Source organism: Mastomys coucha, unplaced genomic scaffold, assembly GCF_008632895.1.
Source record: "Mastomys coucha isolate ucsf_1 unplaced genomic scaffold, UCSF_Mcou_1 pScaffold15, whole genome shotgun sequence".
Lineage (NCBI taxonomy): Eukaryota > Metazoa > Chordata > Mammalia > Rodentia > Muridae > Mastomys > Mastomys coucha.
The window spans coordinates 210,095-224,489 of record NW_022196897.1 but is presented as its reverse complement, the minus strand read 5'-3'; the positions used below and the strand labels follow the sequence as shown (position 1 = coordinate 224,489).

The window sequence follows — 14,395 nt, the reverse complement described above, 5'->3', positions numbered from 1 at the left end:
AGATAGATAGATAGATAGATAGATAGATAGATAGATAGAGAATTGGGTAAAAAAGAAAGAGAAAGGAAAAACTGGGAATGGATAAATGAAAGAAGAAAAGGAAAAAGAAAAAAAGGAAAAAAGTTAGGGGACAAAAATTCTCTAGTTCCATTTCTAGTTTCATGGATTCTTGTATTTGTTGAATTATTTTCTCAATTAAAAAAATTTTGAACCAAACAGCAATCAAGTGTCGCTCACACTTAAAATCATTATGTTTTCTATTGAAGAAAGGGACTTAAAACTACCTATACTCATCAAGTTAGTATCCTAAGCCTTTTCCTGCCAATTATACCTTAGTAAATCAATTTAAAACAATCATGCAGAAGCATTTAAACCCGTCATCATCGACAGGGACAACAATTAGAGGGAAATCTCCCTGCTCTCTTCCATTGCCCTGGCATTTGCCCTCCTCCACTGCAAGCTTTAGTGTCCATTGGTATTCTAATTTCTCCAAGGAATAATCTAAAATCCTACAGTCTTCTCAATCCTCTAGTTGTGGTACTTCACTTTTGTTCCTCGGTTGAAGTTATTTCAGTATATAAAATCCAGAGGGTAGTGAAACACATCCCTCATACCCATGGTAGATGTTTCAATTGAAAATGCCATCTTGTAATAAAACTTCTTCAAGCAAGAGGAAGAAAAGAGAAGAAAAGAGAAGAAGGCTGAAGAGATGGCTCAGATGCTAAGAGCACTAAGTGCTCTTATAGAAGACACCGTCAGATCCTACCAGCCCCATGAACAGTTTACAGGCATGGTAACTCTAGCTCCTGGTGATCTGACAGCCTCTTTTGGCCTCCACGCACATGTCTATATAAACATGTGAGAGCATAGGCTCACCTCTAAACACACACACACACACACACACACACACAAGCATGTACAACTAAAAATAGGTCTATTAAAAGAGAGAGAAGAAAATGTCACCTAGAAATGCTTACATGTAAATGATACATAAACAAATATAAACCTATAACTTAAATGTATTATTTTCAAAAACACATGTCTGGGCTCCCCTATGTTTTCATTTTCATCCAAGTTGCTATTCACTTGGCTGCAAGAGAAAACACCAGAGAAGCTCATTACTCTATTGTAACTCACACTGTAACGGGCATTAGCCATAATCTCAACTCAGAGCTAAGGTACCCTTTTTTTTAAACCTTTGTCAATGTCCCTAGGGTAGAGACTTTACTCCATCTTTACATCTTTCAAGAGTAAACTGCATTGTGTTTTAAGTAGTTTGAAGTTTCTGAACGTCTACATCTAAACTCAGTATAAGAACTCTGATCATATGAAAGGTTTGTCTCATGAGGATGCATAATAAGCATTATCTGATAGTAAGTTTTGGTGTTCTCTCTTGGGAATCTTTCATCTTCTAGAAGACCGAAATTGAAATGTTTATGCTATTGCAGTTATATATACTACCATTTGCAGTTCAAATCTACCATTTGAACCAGTATATGTAGGGTGTGTGTGTGTGTGTGTGTGTGTGTGTGTGTGTGTGTGTGTGTGGTGCATGCGTGTGTGCATATGTGTGCACATGCACTCACCCATATTCAGATGCGTGCTGTATGTGTCAGGTGTATCATGTGCTGCTGCATTCAGAGGCTAGAGGTTGATATCAGGATACTTTCTTCAGGTTACACTTCCTCACTCCTTAATTGTTTTAGGCAGTTTCTGTCATGAAACCTGCATCTAGCTCTGTCAACTAGACTAAGTAGCCTGTGAGCCTCTGGAGTCCACATGTCTTCACCCCACCCTACCCCCAGTCCCCAGTGCGGGAACCTGCTGCCATTCCTTGCTTTTATGTGGATGCTGGGAATCCGAATTCAGCTCATCATATATGTGCAGTAAGCACCTTAATGTTCCAAGCCACTTCTCTGGCCCAGTTTAACTATCAGTACAACACATGCATGCGTGCACACACACACACACACACACACACACACATACACACACACACACACATTGTGGTAAAACTATCACTACCATGCAACTCCAGAACTCATTTTCCCAAGATGAAGCTCTGTGTTCACGTGAAAACTAATTCTCTATTTCTTCTCCCCATTAGATGCTTTCCTTCCATCCATCTGTGGATTTAGCTATTCTAGATACTTTGTTTTCATCCTGACTAAATCTCTCCCAGTCACCTTACCTTTGACATCTCCATAGCTAGACTTCTCTCTCCTTCATCCACAGGATTCTTGCCTGCATTTTCTGTCTCAGAGAGTGGTACCTACATCCACCTGGTATCTACAGCTTCAAACCAACCTGAAATCTGCTTGGTCCTTATCTTTCTCCCCAAGTACTAAAATTACTGCTGCCATCCTCCAGGCTGACATGACTTAGACAAGAATATCACCCATCTCCTTTCCATATCCCCACCTCCCCCTCCAGCCTCTTTGCAGCACAGGGACCATCTTTCTAACAAGCAAGTTTGACTATGTTAGCATCTACCTTAAAGTCTTCATTAGTTCTCCATTGTTTTCTGGATTAGACTCAGATCCTTCAGAGGATTAACCCTTCATGCTCTTTCTTCTCCTTGTATCATCAGCATCTCTTTCACACACACACACACACACACACACACACACACACACACATGCTTCTCAAATTCCAGCTGGTATGAATTTCTGTTCTATCTCCCATCAATTTCTTCCCCCAGATACACTAACTCTAAAATTACATCCTCTTCAGAGACCTGACACCTTTCTATTTATCCTTTAGGTCTTCATAATAATTAAGACCTATGAATAACTGCAGTGGCTATAAAAGAAGACAGTCAGCACTTACTGTGCAGTCGTGATGGCCTGGGTACTGCTCTGAGCTCTTGCATGCATTTACATGATCATGATAATGACCTTACAGAGAAGAGACAAATTTGTTCTAGGTTTCATAGATAAGGAGATGGCAGTATGCTCCAATTGCATGGTTATTACATTGCAGAACCCAAGACTCAGGTCTCAGCTGTTTTGAATCACAGATAAGTCCTGTCCCCATCAGCTTAGATGTTACTTATCTTCTCCAGGATGCCCTCTCTGATTGCATAAATATGGATTAATATCTTCCTTAAATCCTACTTTCTAACTTAAAAAAAAACACAACTGAACTCTTCTGTAATGTTTCCATTGCTTGCTACAAGTCACCTGTTAGAATTGTTACAATGATTGGAAATTCAGTAAGGACATGGAAGTCTTGTTTACCTGGTAAGCAGCAGGCCCAAGATAAATATTTTCAGTGAGTTAATAAAAGAGTGAATAATATTCTAAAAGCTATAAATGGATTAGTACAAAATGTCCCTGGGACCACTGAGAAAAATAATCTATAAATGTCTAGAAAAACAATTGGTCTCTTTTTTCATCAGAGAAAAGAAATAAAGACTAAACAAAGAAAAGAGGGTGGAGGTGATGTGGGAGGGGAATGTTTCCATTGATATCAACTGCTTGTTGAAAGCTGAGAAAATGTACACATTTTCTCAGGAAAATGTGAGCTGGCAAGATGGCTCAGCAGTTAAGAATATGTATTGCTCTTGCTGAGGTCCTGGGTTCAGTTCCTATCACTGACATATTTGCTCAAAACTATCTATAACTCCAATGTTTTCTTCTAGCCTCCTTCAGCACCAGACATGCAGGACATATACAAACATATAGGTCAAATATTCATAACACATAAAATAATTTTTATTTTAAAAATAATTTTTTAAAGTTCTTGTCAATTTTATGAACTGTAGAAACTAAATCCTTTAGTTATAGTCAAGGAGAATATGGATACTTGCAAAAGCTTTTGAATTTTGTTTTGCCTTCATGATTAGTTATTTTGGGGTAAAACATCTCTGTATGGTCACTCTCAGTTATGAGCTCTAAAGATGAATACTTGACACCTACCTTTGAGTAAAGAAATATTACTAACATTGGAAAGACCCTTTTTAGCTCCTTCATGATAACTAACATGCCTTCTGCAGGGTGTTTGTAAAGATCTTGTATTAAATAGTGCCTCCAAGTATTGTGTGTGTGTGTGTGTGTGTGTGTGTGTGTGTGTATGCATGTGCATGCAAGCAAGTCCCTGGGTAGGCTCAATGTGTGAGCTGCTCCTGCTTTAGACGTTGAGATGAAACAGCTTCCAGAAGCCCTGCCCTTCTAAAGCTTACACACTCAAATGCATAGAATATAGAACTCTTCATGAAGAAACTGGAAGGTTTTGTTGTGTTTTGTTTTCCTTTGTTTTGGGGAGGGTTGGCTAGGGGTGCCAGGGTTGGGGGGGTGGGAACTGTGTCCCTAAAGTAGAAGAGAACAGAGAAACATTTCTAAAGCTTTTACTCAAAAACCTGATATTGTTTCCTTACATAAAATCCCAGAAACACTAACAGATGAACAAAGTATCATTGCCATGGAAAGCTTCATACTTAGTTCCCAGAAGTCTCCCAAAGGGTACTCCACTATGAAAGCCATCCATGTGGCTTCCATATCTTAGGGGCTGAAGGTGGCATATAGTGAAATGGTGGAGTATGTAAGAAGTTGTCACCAAATACACCATCGGGTTTTGAGAGATAGAAAGAGAATTGGGTGGAAAATGAAGGGTGGAGTTCCAGGCTGTGACAGAACATGAGCCTTGGAGGGGCAGAAGGCTGCAAAGAGAAGGCTTAAGAGTTATCCAGCAAAGAACAAGAACCTCTTCAAACTGGAGTTACAGGAGGGACACATATGGGAAGAGCCAGTTAAACATAAATCTAAAATATTAATCAGAGGACATGGTGGGGTACAGTACAGGTGGGACTATTAAATCAACGTGTATATATATCACATAGATATGGAAATGCATCAGTGGGATCTGAGAGGCTTTGGTTTCGAGCCTGAGGCTCCAAACCCAGGAATCCAACACCCTCTTCTGGTGCACACACACACACACACACACACACACACACACACACACGCACGCACACTCCAAAAAAAATTTTTTTTTTAAGAAAGAAAATACCATAATAAAGCTATTCTTTGGTATGCTAACCTAAGAGGTTTTTTTGTTAATCACATTTTAAACATCTGAAAGATTGAACCCATACAAATAGCCACAGAGACATAATAACAGCACACATCCCTGTTGTTTCTCTCCTGTGGGATTAATTTAAAGACTAAGTCTGTTTACTGATATTTGATTGCTTTTTCGATCTTAATGTTCCGAATCTAACACTAAGGTTTACTGAAAGGACAAAAATATTCACATAAATATCGTTCGAACCTCTTATTCCACAACAAAACATGTCTCACACAACTTTTCTTAAAGTTAAGCTTGTGCTGGCTTTTGCTCTGGGGTCAATGGTAGCGGATCAGTTGTGTGCAGTGTGACCCACACAGGTGCTGGAAATCTAGGGGATCGCTCAGGCATCCCACAGTGTGACCCACACAGGTGCTGGAAATCGAGGGGATCGCTCAGGCATCCCACAGTGCAGGCTACAGGGTGTAATTCGTCTGCCCCTGAACTCCACAATGGTGTTCTTTTCTCCTTGCAGGGACTGAGACCCCTGAGTTGTGAGTACAAGATGGAAAACGTGACCAGGATGGTGGTGTGTGACCTTGGGAACCCGATGGTGACTGGAACAAATGTAAGAAAGTGCCAGCAGTCCTTACTGATCTCTGCCTAATTGGATTTTACCAAGGACTAGTAGAAAACTCCCCAATTAGCACTCAGCAAACAGCAGCTAAAGAAGATTGGGCAGGAAATTGCCAGCAAGGACGGATTTAGCATTTTTACCTACATGAGCTGATAATGGCGGGCCAGATACACAAACTGATCTTGGCTTTCGCACACTTTCTCTATAGACTACACATTACATCTTATGGCCACAGCAAGGCAATGGCAACATTTGCACCTCAGGATTTCGCCTTTTATTCTTTTCTTTTAATTCTAGTGTAGGTTTTTAAACTACAATGCTAAGTTTAAGAGCTTTAAAATAAGCTACTTAGGAGGGCTAAGGATGTAGCTCACTTGGTAGAGTGCCTGCCTAGCACACACAAAGTTCTGGGGTTTGATCCCAAGTACTGAGTAAACTAACCAACCAGGAGTGGGGCCTGGAATGCCAGAACTCAAGAGCAGGTAGAAAGAGGAGAATTTATTCAGGGTAGTCTCTAAGCTATAGTGAGTTCAAGACCAGCTTGTGCTGTATGACAGTTGCTCCAAAGTTGTGTGTGGGGAGTAATTTTAAAATATATTAGCAAAGAAAACTCTTTTCCAGTATGCCTTCCATATGATATGAGAGTATTTGCATGTTTATAATAGTCACAGTCTGGTTTATGAGTGATCCTTACTAGGTCTAGGTTTGAAAAGGAGCTAGAGAGAGGCCTCAACAGTACAAGTGCTCAATGCTTTCTTCCTGAGGATTAGAGTTCAGTTTGTAGCACCCATGTGGGGTAGCCCACAACCTGTAATTCTAGCTCCAGAGGGTCCAACCCCCTCTTCTGGTCTCCATAGCCTTCTTTGTCATTTGCATACATGTCATCTGTGTGTACACACACACACACACACACACACACACACACGCATGCACACACACACACACAAATCAACCAATCAATTACATTTTAAATAAAATATATTTGAAAAATAATACAAAGGATCATAGCAATTAAAGAAAAATAAGCTAATTAATGATCTCAGGATAATTTGCAGGCAGAAAAGTTACTTTATCCAACTACAGTTTGAGTAGAGCAACACCTCATAATAAAATATAGCAGTAGCAATTTTGAGGTCAGGGAACAGATTCTGAAATTTGAAAAAGTCACACAATTAAGCCACAATAAAGAGAACTTAACATGATCCTCTACTTAAAATTAGGTGTTTCTGTCATCAGTGAAATTGCCTGTTTGCAAAGAACTTTGTGAGAATTTACGATGGCCCAGGTCTGTGTGAGAATGCTTCCTGGCTGACTCTAAACAGTGATGCCCTTTGGCCATCCTTTAAAGGGAGCTCTGGGGTCATTGTAACTTATCCTCGGCATTCCTGAGGAGGTCCAGAGTTTTATACTTTAAAGATGCTGATAAGTCTTCTAGCAAATAAATCCTTTATCTCAGTGGTTCACAAACTTAACTGAGTATGTCCAACATTTTCTTAAACATCTCTTCCCAACCTGTACTTCAGGACAATGTTTACATCAAATAATAATTTTTCCTCTTTACATTATTGCATGTTCTTGAGTATTTAAAAAAAAATGTGGCTAGTTGGAATAATATAAACTTACTTCTTATATAAAAAAAATTAATTAACTTAAAAAACATTTTAATACAAGTTAAATTCTTGTAACAAGATTCTTGGTGGTTCCCATGGATTGAATGTCTTCTATGTTCCAGGCCCGGCACCAGAGAATAACTACTTTAGTGTTATCTTACTGCACTTCACCTATTTTTCTAGACAAGTACACTCTGGCCTGGAAAAGTCAAACGCATTGCCTGAAGTCACACAGATGATGAAAGGCAGAAACAGGATTCCAACCAGGCCTGACCACAAAGCCCGTGCTCTATCTGGCCTGCAATGCTGTGGGAAGAACTTGAGTGAAGCTAATGAGCAGCAGATGGGATGTTTACAAAGGAGATATGAAAGATAGGCTGAGCATCCTCCATTAGCATCCTTTTAGGTAGAAACCAGCAACCCCTCTTGCTAGTTGTCAAGGAAATAAATCCAACCACTTGATATGATATAAAGATATTTACTTAAAGACAAGAAAAAAAAACAGTTTGGCACGAAGATATCAAGGTCAGCACCTACAGACACAATCCCCCATTCCTGTTCAGTACTGAGGATATTAAATCTAGACTTCAGATGGTCTAAAATCACCAATAACTATGACTAAAGGTGGATTAAAGGCTGCCTGCCAGCGCCATACTGAGAAAAGGGTATAAATAGCAGAATAGTCAGAACCATAGGAGTGTTTATGTGAGAAGCTGTCAATCCATTTACCAGCAAATAATCTCAAGAAGGCAGGGAAGTAAATTGTTTAGTTTCATTTATCTCTGGGTCCCTAGTAGAAGAAACCTAATAGGTTTCTTATCTTGCCCTTTAATGCCCTCAAACACATCTAATTTTATTGCTTTCTGTTTTGTTATTAAACATGTTGATGCACTTGCTCCTTCATTTTGCACTTTGAAAACACTCTCTGGCCATGGAGTGGAGCAAATTACAGATGGAGATGCAGTCCTGGTATTTACAAAAGTACAAATAAATAAATCACCAGGAATATTTATTCCAGGTCTAATATTTTTAAAAAGGTTTCAAGAGTCAGAAAGAAAGTGACATCAATTTTAATTTAATTTTTTTCAAGTCAGTAATCAGAAGTCTGACTTAAAATTTTTAAAGGGAAAAGTTGTTTACATGTAGCTGCCATGGTGACATAAAATAGTTATTATATGTTAATAAGGTTCATAACTTGCAAATTACTCTAAAAATATAGCAAGAGAGATGGGCCAAAAGTTTTTTAGTTAATATATGTGATTTTTGAAAGTACTTATTCTACTTTATTTATGTGTATGTATATGAGAGAGCATACGCCCACACCTGTGGAACTGCCCATGGAGGCCAGACAAGAAGGAGCAGCAAAGGCCCTTAAACACTGAGCATCATCACTCTGGCCCTGCTGTGACAGTTACAAACAGGGACTTGTCACATCTTACTTTGTCATCACCTTCTATGGATTGTTTTTGTAACCAGGACCAACTTCAGGTAGCCTCCATCACAATTTTTACAGGGGGACTACCAGGACCGCATGTATAAACAAGAACACACTCATTCCTTCAACAATTTTTATCACATGTTTCTTGGTATACCACCATATGCCTGCTACTTAGAGAATGTGCCTAGTGAGATAATATGAAAATACCTTTATTCCTGTTCAACAAGATGTTTGATATTAGTAACATTGTATGCCGTATGAAAAAAAAACAATAGTTATGGAGACCTAGGATGAGGAAGGAAAGCATACCTGTGTCAGTCCATAACATCTGCCAATGCATCACCCTTCTTATCCTGGGGAGTTTCTAGAAACTCTTCAAGTAGAAAAAGCAAGAGAAAGTAAAAATAAAAACCTTCCAAAGAAGAGAGAAGAGCACATTCAGAGGTCTAACATAAAATGGACACTTTTGAAAAAGTAATTCCTCCCCTAGGCATAAACTATTACACATGCTTTATAATCAAGACCCGTGTGCTCTCTCCAGCCGGGTACTTTGGGACAAGCCTGAAACCAAGTGCTGGGGAGATGGACAGAAGATCCCTGGGGCTCTGGTTTCCTGTCAAAGTAAAACAGAAATAAAGATGCAGTGGAGACTACAGAAAGAGATGCCTCTTATCAACCTCCGGGGTCCACATGTACATGCACACACACACACACACACACACACACACACGATGCTAATGCACATAGCCTAATCACGTCTGGTAAAGACCATGGAAGGGAAGGTGGAGTTATAATAAACTGTTGTAGGTCATTGCTGCTGGTTCTCAGTAACATTGCTTTGTGGCTGGCTTGACTCTCATAGTGCAGTAGCTGTGAGGACTGTTCCTGAAATCTTCCTCACAGGGATTGAAATCCCAGCTGTCATTCATTTGTTCAGTACCAGAGCAGGATCTTCAGTAATTCCAGTCCTCAGTTAGCTATCAGATTGGAGGATGTCACCATAACCATCCCTACCTAAGAGAGACTGTGATTTCCTGATATAAGACAAACAGGGCTCTGAACAATCCGTGGATGACCAGGTAGCATGTAGCAACCTCATGTAAACACGTGGTATCATTGTGTTAGTTTCCTCAACCAGATTCCCCATGGGCTTCCTTTTCTCCATTTAAAACCCTATTTTCAGGATACAAATGTACTAAGAACAACTTTTTACAATTTGGACAATAAAGGAGAACAAAGAAATCTGCACAACAATTACCCCAACCTGACTATAGCATGTTCTCCTGGAATATTTTCTTACAGTTCATTCCTACTGCTTTCAAACATATAGTAATTTTGCTCGTGTGGACTTTCCAAACCATAGCTAACATGCATGACACACAGAAGGCTGTACGTCTAATTCTTTGTAGAGCATCGTTAGAAGTATCACCCACCTATTGCATTGATGCCACAGCTGTAATCTCTACAACTATGCCAGGATCTATCAAACATAAGCATCACAGTTCCCTAAATCTTATAAATTTGTATTGTTAGAAATTTTACATCAGGGAGGAAACAAAAAAAAGGTTATAAGAAGAGAGAGAGAGAGAGACAGAGACAGAGACAGAGAGACAGAGAGAGAGACAGAGACAGGTTGAACTGACTCTTCTGGTCCCTGAGGTCTCAGCACACATTTCTCCTTATCTCCCAAACATCCAGGGCAGGAGGTAAAGGCTGTAGTGGTGGTTGGAATAGGGGTTACTGTGGAGAAATAGTCACACTGTGTATGGGGTCCTTCTGTGAATACCTTTGTGCCCTATGTGTGTTGTTTTTTTGTTTCTAGTTTTCTCTGGGCCTCCGATTTGCTGTTCCTCGTCTTGATAAAGCAAACATGAGTATTAACTTCGATCTCCAAATCAGAAGGTTAGACCTGTACATACCTACTTTGTTGACACCACTTGCTTTCAAATGAAGAGATGCATGGTGGCCAAGGGCCTGAACATTAAAATTTCTCCTGAAACGAAAATCTTGACTTTTACAGACCCATTCTTCTTTATTACTCTCAATCATTTCAACCTTTTTCGGTATTGTGAATTTTGAAAGAGGTTAAATAACATAGGTCACGGTGTAAAATAGTCAGCTTTTTATCTTGACCAGCTCCCCAGTCCAGCTAATTCACCTCCACTTATCCTCCTTCTAGACACAGGGCCAGTGTGTACACTGTACTACACTACACTATATACAATAAAGTACTAAACCCACTTTTACCATACGCATTCAGCAGCCAGTCAGTGGCTAATCCCTGAGGCAAAATCTGAAGAAGAAGAAAAAAAACACATCTTGCAAGTAAAATCTATAATTTCCTAATCTTTCAAAAAGGTCAGAGTCTAAGGATGATCTGAGTGGTTGTTCTATGGTAGGTCAAGGTAACATAGCTCTGTTTGAGGACCTGGCCATTCTCTAGCAACCTTGAGCTAGACCTTGAGTGACCATGGGTGACTTCAAATATCTGGCCATTACTTTTCCCTTTCCTTGTCTATTCTGCTTGTTATTTTGTGGCCATAGATATTTGATAAACAAAATCACCTATAGAGAAATAAAGCATGCAGGCTGAGATTTCCCAGATGTGACATCAGTGCAGTGAATTTTATGGTCCTAGACTCATTAAAAGAAAAGGAAATAGATATAATGTGATAATTAGTATATAAAATATGTAATGTGGTATAATTGTCTTGTATGTGAGCCATTCCTCATTGAAAAATACAAATCTGACTATTAAGATGCCCTGTCAAATGAACCTTTTTACTTTTTTTTAGTCAGGCATTTTAAAAGCTTTAAAGACATTGATATAGATGTCACATGGTAGTTTCCATAATAATGTATATCTTGCCTAGTATATGGAACCCTTGTTGTAACCATATGAATAGCTGTAAACTTGGTGTCTATTACTTGGTTCTCAAATACTATGTAATCTACCTTAATATCTTATAAGATGAAGGGATATTAGAGTATGGTAGATTTTGTGATAATTACTCTGCATGGTAAATTACTTTTTTTCACCAATGAAAGCTACATCTATATAAGGCTTGAGAGAAGCCTTAGGATAACAATGTAACTGATTAGATCTAAATGTGTTAGCACTTCCTTTCCCTGTCCCCACTCAAATCCTGATCCAGCTTTGCAGAGAAAGAAGTCTTCTAGCTGACTCACATGTTCACTTCTCACCATAATTGGCTCCTTCTTGGATGTAACTGGTTTTCTGGTGATTCCTAGAACTTTACATTTTTATGCATATTAATGCTGGGGTCTGATTCTCTTGTAATAATTCTTCATTGTAGCCAAAGATTATTAAACTAAGTCTTCACATCCACAAAAATATGTATTTCCCCAAAGTTCACATGGTCCCCAATTCTCCCATTTTTAAAATCCTGTTAAAATGGATTTAATTAATTAATTAAAGGTTAATTAATTAATTAATTAAAAATTAATTTAAGCTTTAATTATCCAGCTTAAAGAGAGGAAATCGTACAGTGAGGGCTTAGGTATCACTTTAGACAGAAGCCCGAAGCTACTGTCTCTCCCCCATCAATGTTGATGACATTGATCCTTTATGAGCATGACTGACCTGTGCCACTTGGGTAAAGACACTTTGCTTATGAAAACACATACCCCTCATCTAGGAGGATCATCCAGGACTAAGACATAAAGCAAATCCATTGCTTCCCTCTTGGTTTTTAAATAAGAGAATTGATGCAAACTTTGCTTACCAAAGGGGCAAGAGGTCCTATATAATGCCCTAAGTGGGCATCCCCAGAATCCACCATGAAGACCACCATAGTTTAAATAATGAATTTGTCAATGAAGGATTGAATCTGGTAGAATCAGAAATGACCAAATGATCATCCTTCACCTTCTTGTAAAAACAAGTCATAATGATATTCCATTTCCGTTTAAGACAACTCCAACTCTTTTTAAAATTATAAAAATGCAAGAAAAAAACCCTTGGGTATTCATCAGGGATCAAATTCCCAGGAGTATTTGAGAAATAAAAGGATTTGAGGACAGCTCCGTTAAAAAATACTAAAGCATTTGAAAGGTGTTTATCTGTATGCTTTGCTGACTAAACTACAAAGATGTAAGAACTCACTGAGGTGGCTTTGCATTCAAGTTAAATGTGTTCGAACAAAAAATAAACCAAATGCTCCACAGCCTATATTCTACCATGTACTGGTTACCACAATCCACAACAAATGCCTGCTTCTAGAAATTAAAGTCAGGACATAAGTTGGCTTCATAGATTAATACACTTAAACTATTTCCTGTCACCAAATGAGGACATTAAATGGTCCCTCAAAGCCCTGGAGAGAGGGGACTCTCTCTCCACCCTGACCATCAGGACATAGTTACACACACGCACACATGCACACATGCCTAGATAAATATCCTCGAGGTTGCTTTCTCTGCAAAGGCTGAATGACAGGTTCGCATGTAGCTGTTTTAGTGAAGGAAGTTTCCTTCCAGGAAAAATGTCCAGGAAACATCTGAGTCGTATACGGAGTCCGAGCCCTCCTTACCGGAGACTTCATTAACACCGTGAGCACGGAACGTGCTGGCACACTGCGAAGGAAGCAGTCTCATTAAGCAATCAAGGACTGCTCTTACTGAATTTCAAAGGAGATGGCTCAATAGATGAAGTGACCTGTTGCCAAGCCTGATGCCAAGCCTGATCAGACCCTGAGAACTCCAGCTCAGTTCCCTAGGACCTATAAGGTTTTACAAGATATAGAACCAGTTCCTACAGTGATTCTCTGACCTCCACCTTCATGCTGTGGCACATGTACACGCAGATACACACATACAAATGAAAAATAAATAGATGTAATTAAAAGTAAAAATAATCTCTCGCAGACTCAGGTTAAACTCAAGTTCAAAGACAACTAGCAGTAGCTGAAGTTTTTGAATGCTTTATTTTAAACGGGAAAAATAAGCAGCCCCCCCCCATGTAGTAATAATGAAATTAAATGGTCAGAACTGGGCTTTAAGCTTTGGTGCAGAAGTCCCTGTAGGCTCCATTACAAGCTTAGTAGGGGCAAGTCCTCTGCAGGAAATGAACCTGACATCTGCCTGTTTACACCTCTTATTAAGGTTTTCAGACCTTAAGTTGCCTTATCATTACATACAAGCGATCAGACTTTCAAAGGCACTCCCAGTAGAGAAGCAGGATTTTATCCAACGTCTTCCCAAGCTGGAGCTGGGAAAGCTTGGGAAGACCAATGTGAACCTACCCTGTGCCTTCTCCACGGTGAGAACTGGTCCAGTGGATCAAGCGGTGCTCATGCGGACTACAGGGCAGGCTTTCTGCTCTTACAAACTTGATTACAATCACCACCCACAGCGGTTGTTCTTGGCTTTGATGAAAGCATAAACAGCATGAAGTGTGGGTGGTGGTTGTATCCAAGGCCCAGGCACTGCTTGAGCCTCTTGGGAGTTCTATTTAATTTTCCTTACAGCTCCAACTGCTTAACATGTATACTTTTTACAAAGTTCAATTTCATAATTGATGAATTAATTAAATTTGTGTGAGAAAAAAACAGCAAACTTGAATTTTTCTGCCACATTCAAAGAGGCATTATGAAACTCACATTCTCTGTCTTAAGACTCTTGATGCATTTCACAAACCCCCAAGTCCTCTGAACTGCCTGCTTATGCAGTGCAGTGCCTAGC

At 39.4% G+C, this 14,395-nt stretch overlaps 1 protein-coding gene across 1 annotated transcript in view; it reads left to right on the top strand.

Annotated features, from left to right (window-relative positions):
- Itga8 (integrin subunit alpha 8) overlaps positions 1-14,395 on the top strand; it is a 215,301-nt gene that overhangs the window by 132,701 nt on the left and 68,205 nt on the right. Inside the window, exons 21-22 of the mRNA XM_031369028.1 lie at positions 5,543-5,635; positions 10,515-10,594. Of these exons, the coding sequence (XP_031224888.1) occupies positions 5,543-5,635; positions 10,515-10,594 (173 nt within the window). The remainder of the gene's footprint in view (positions 1-5,542; positions 5,636-10,514; positions 10,595-14,395) is intronic.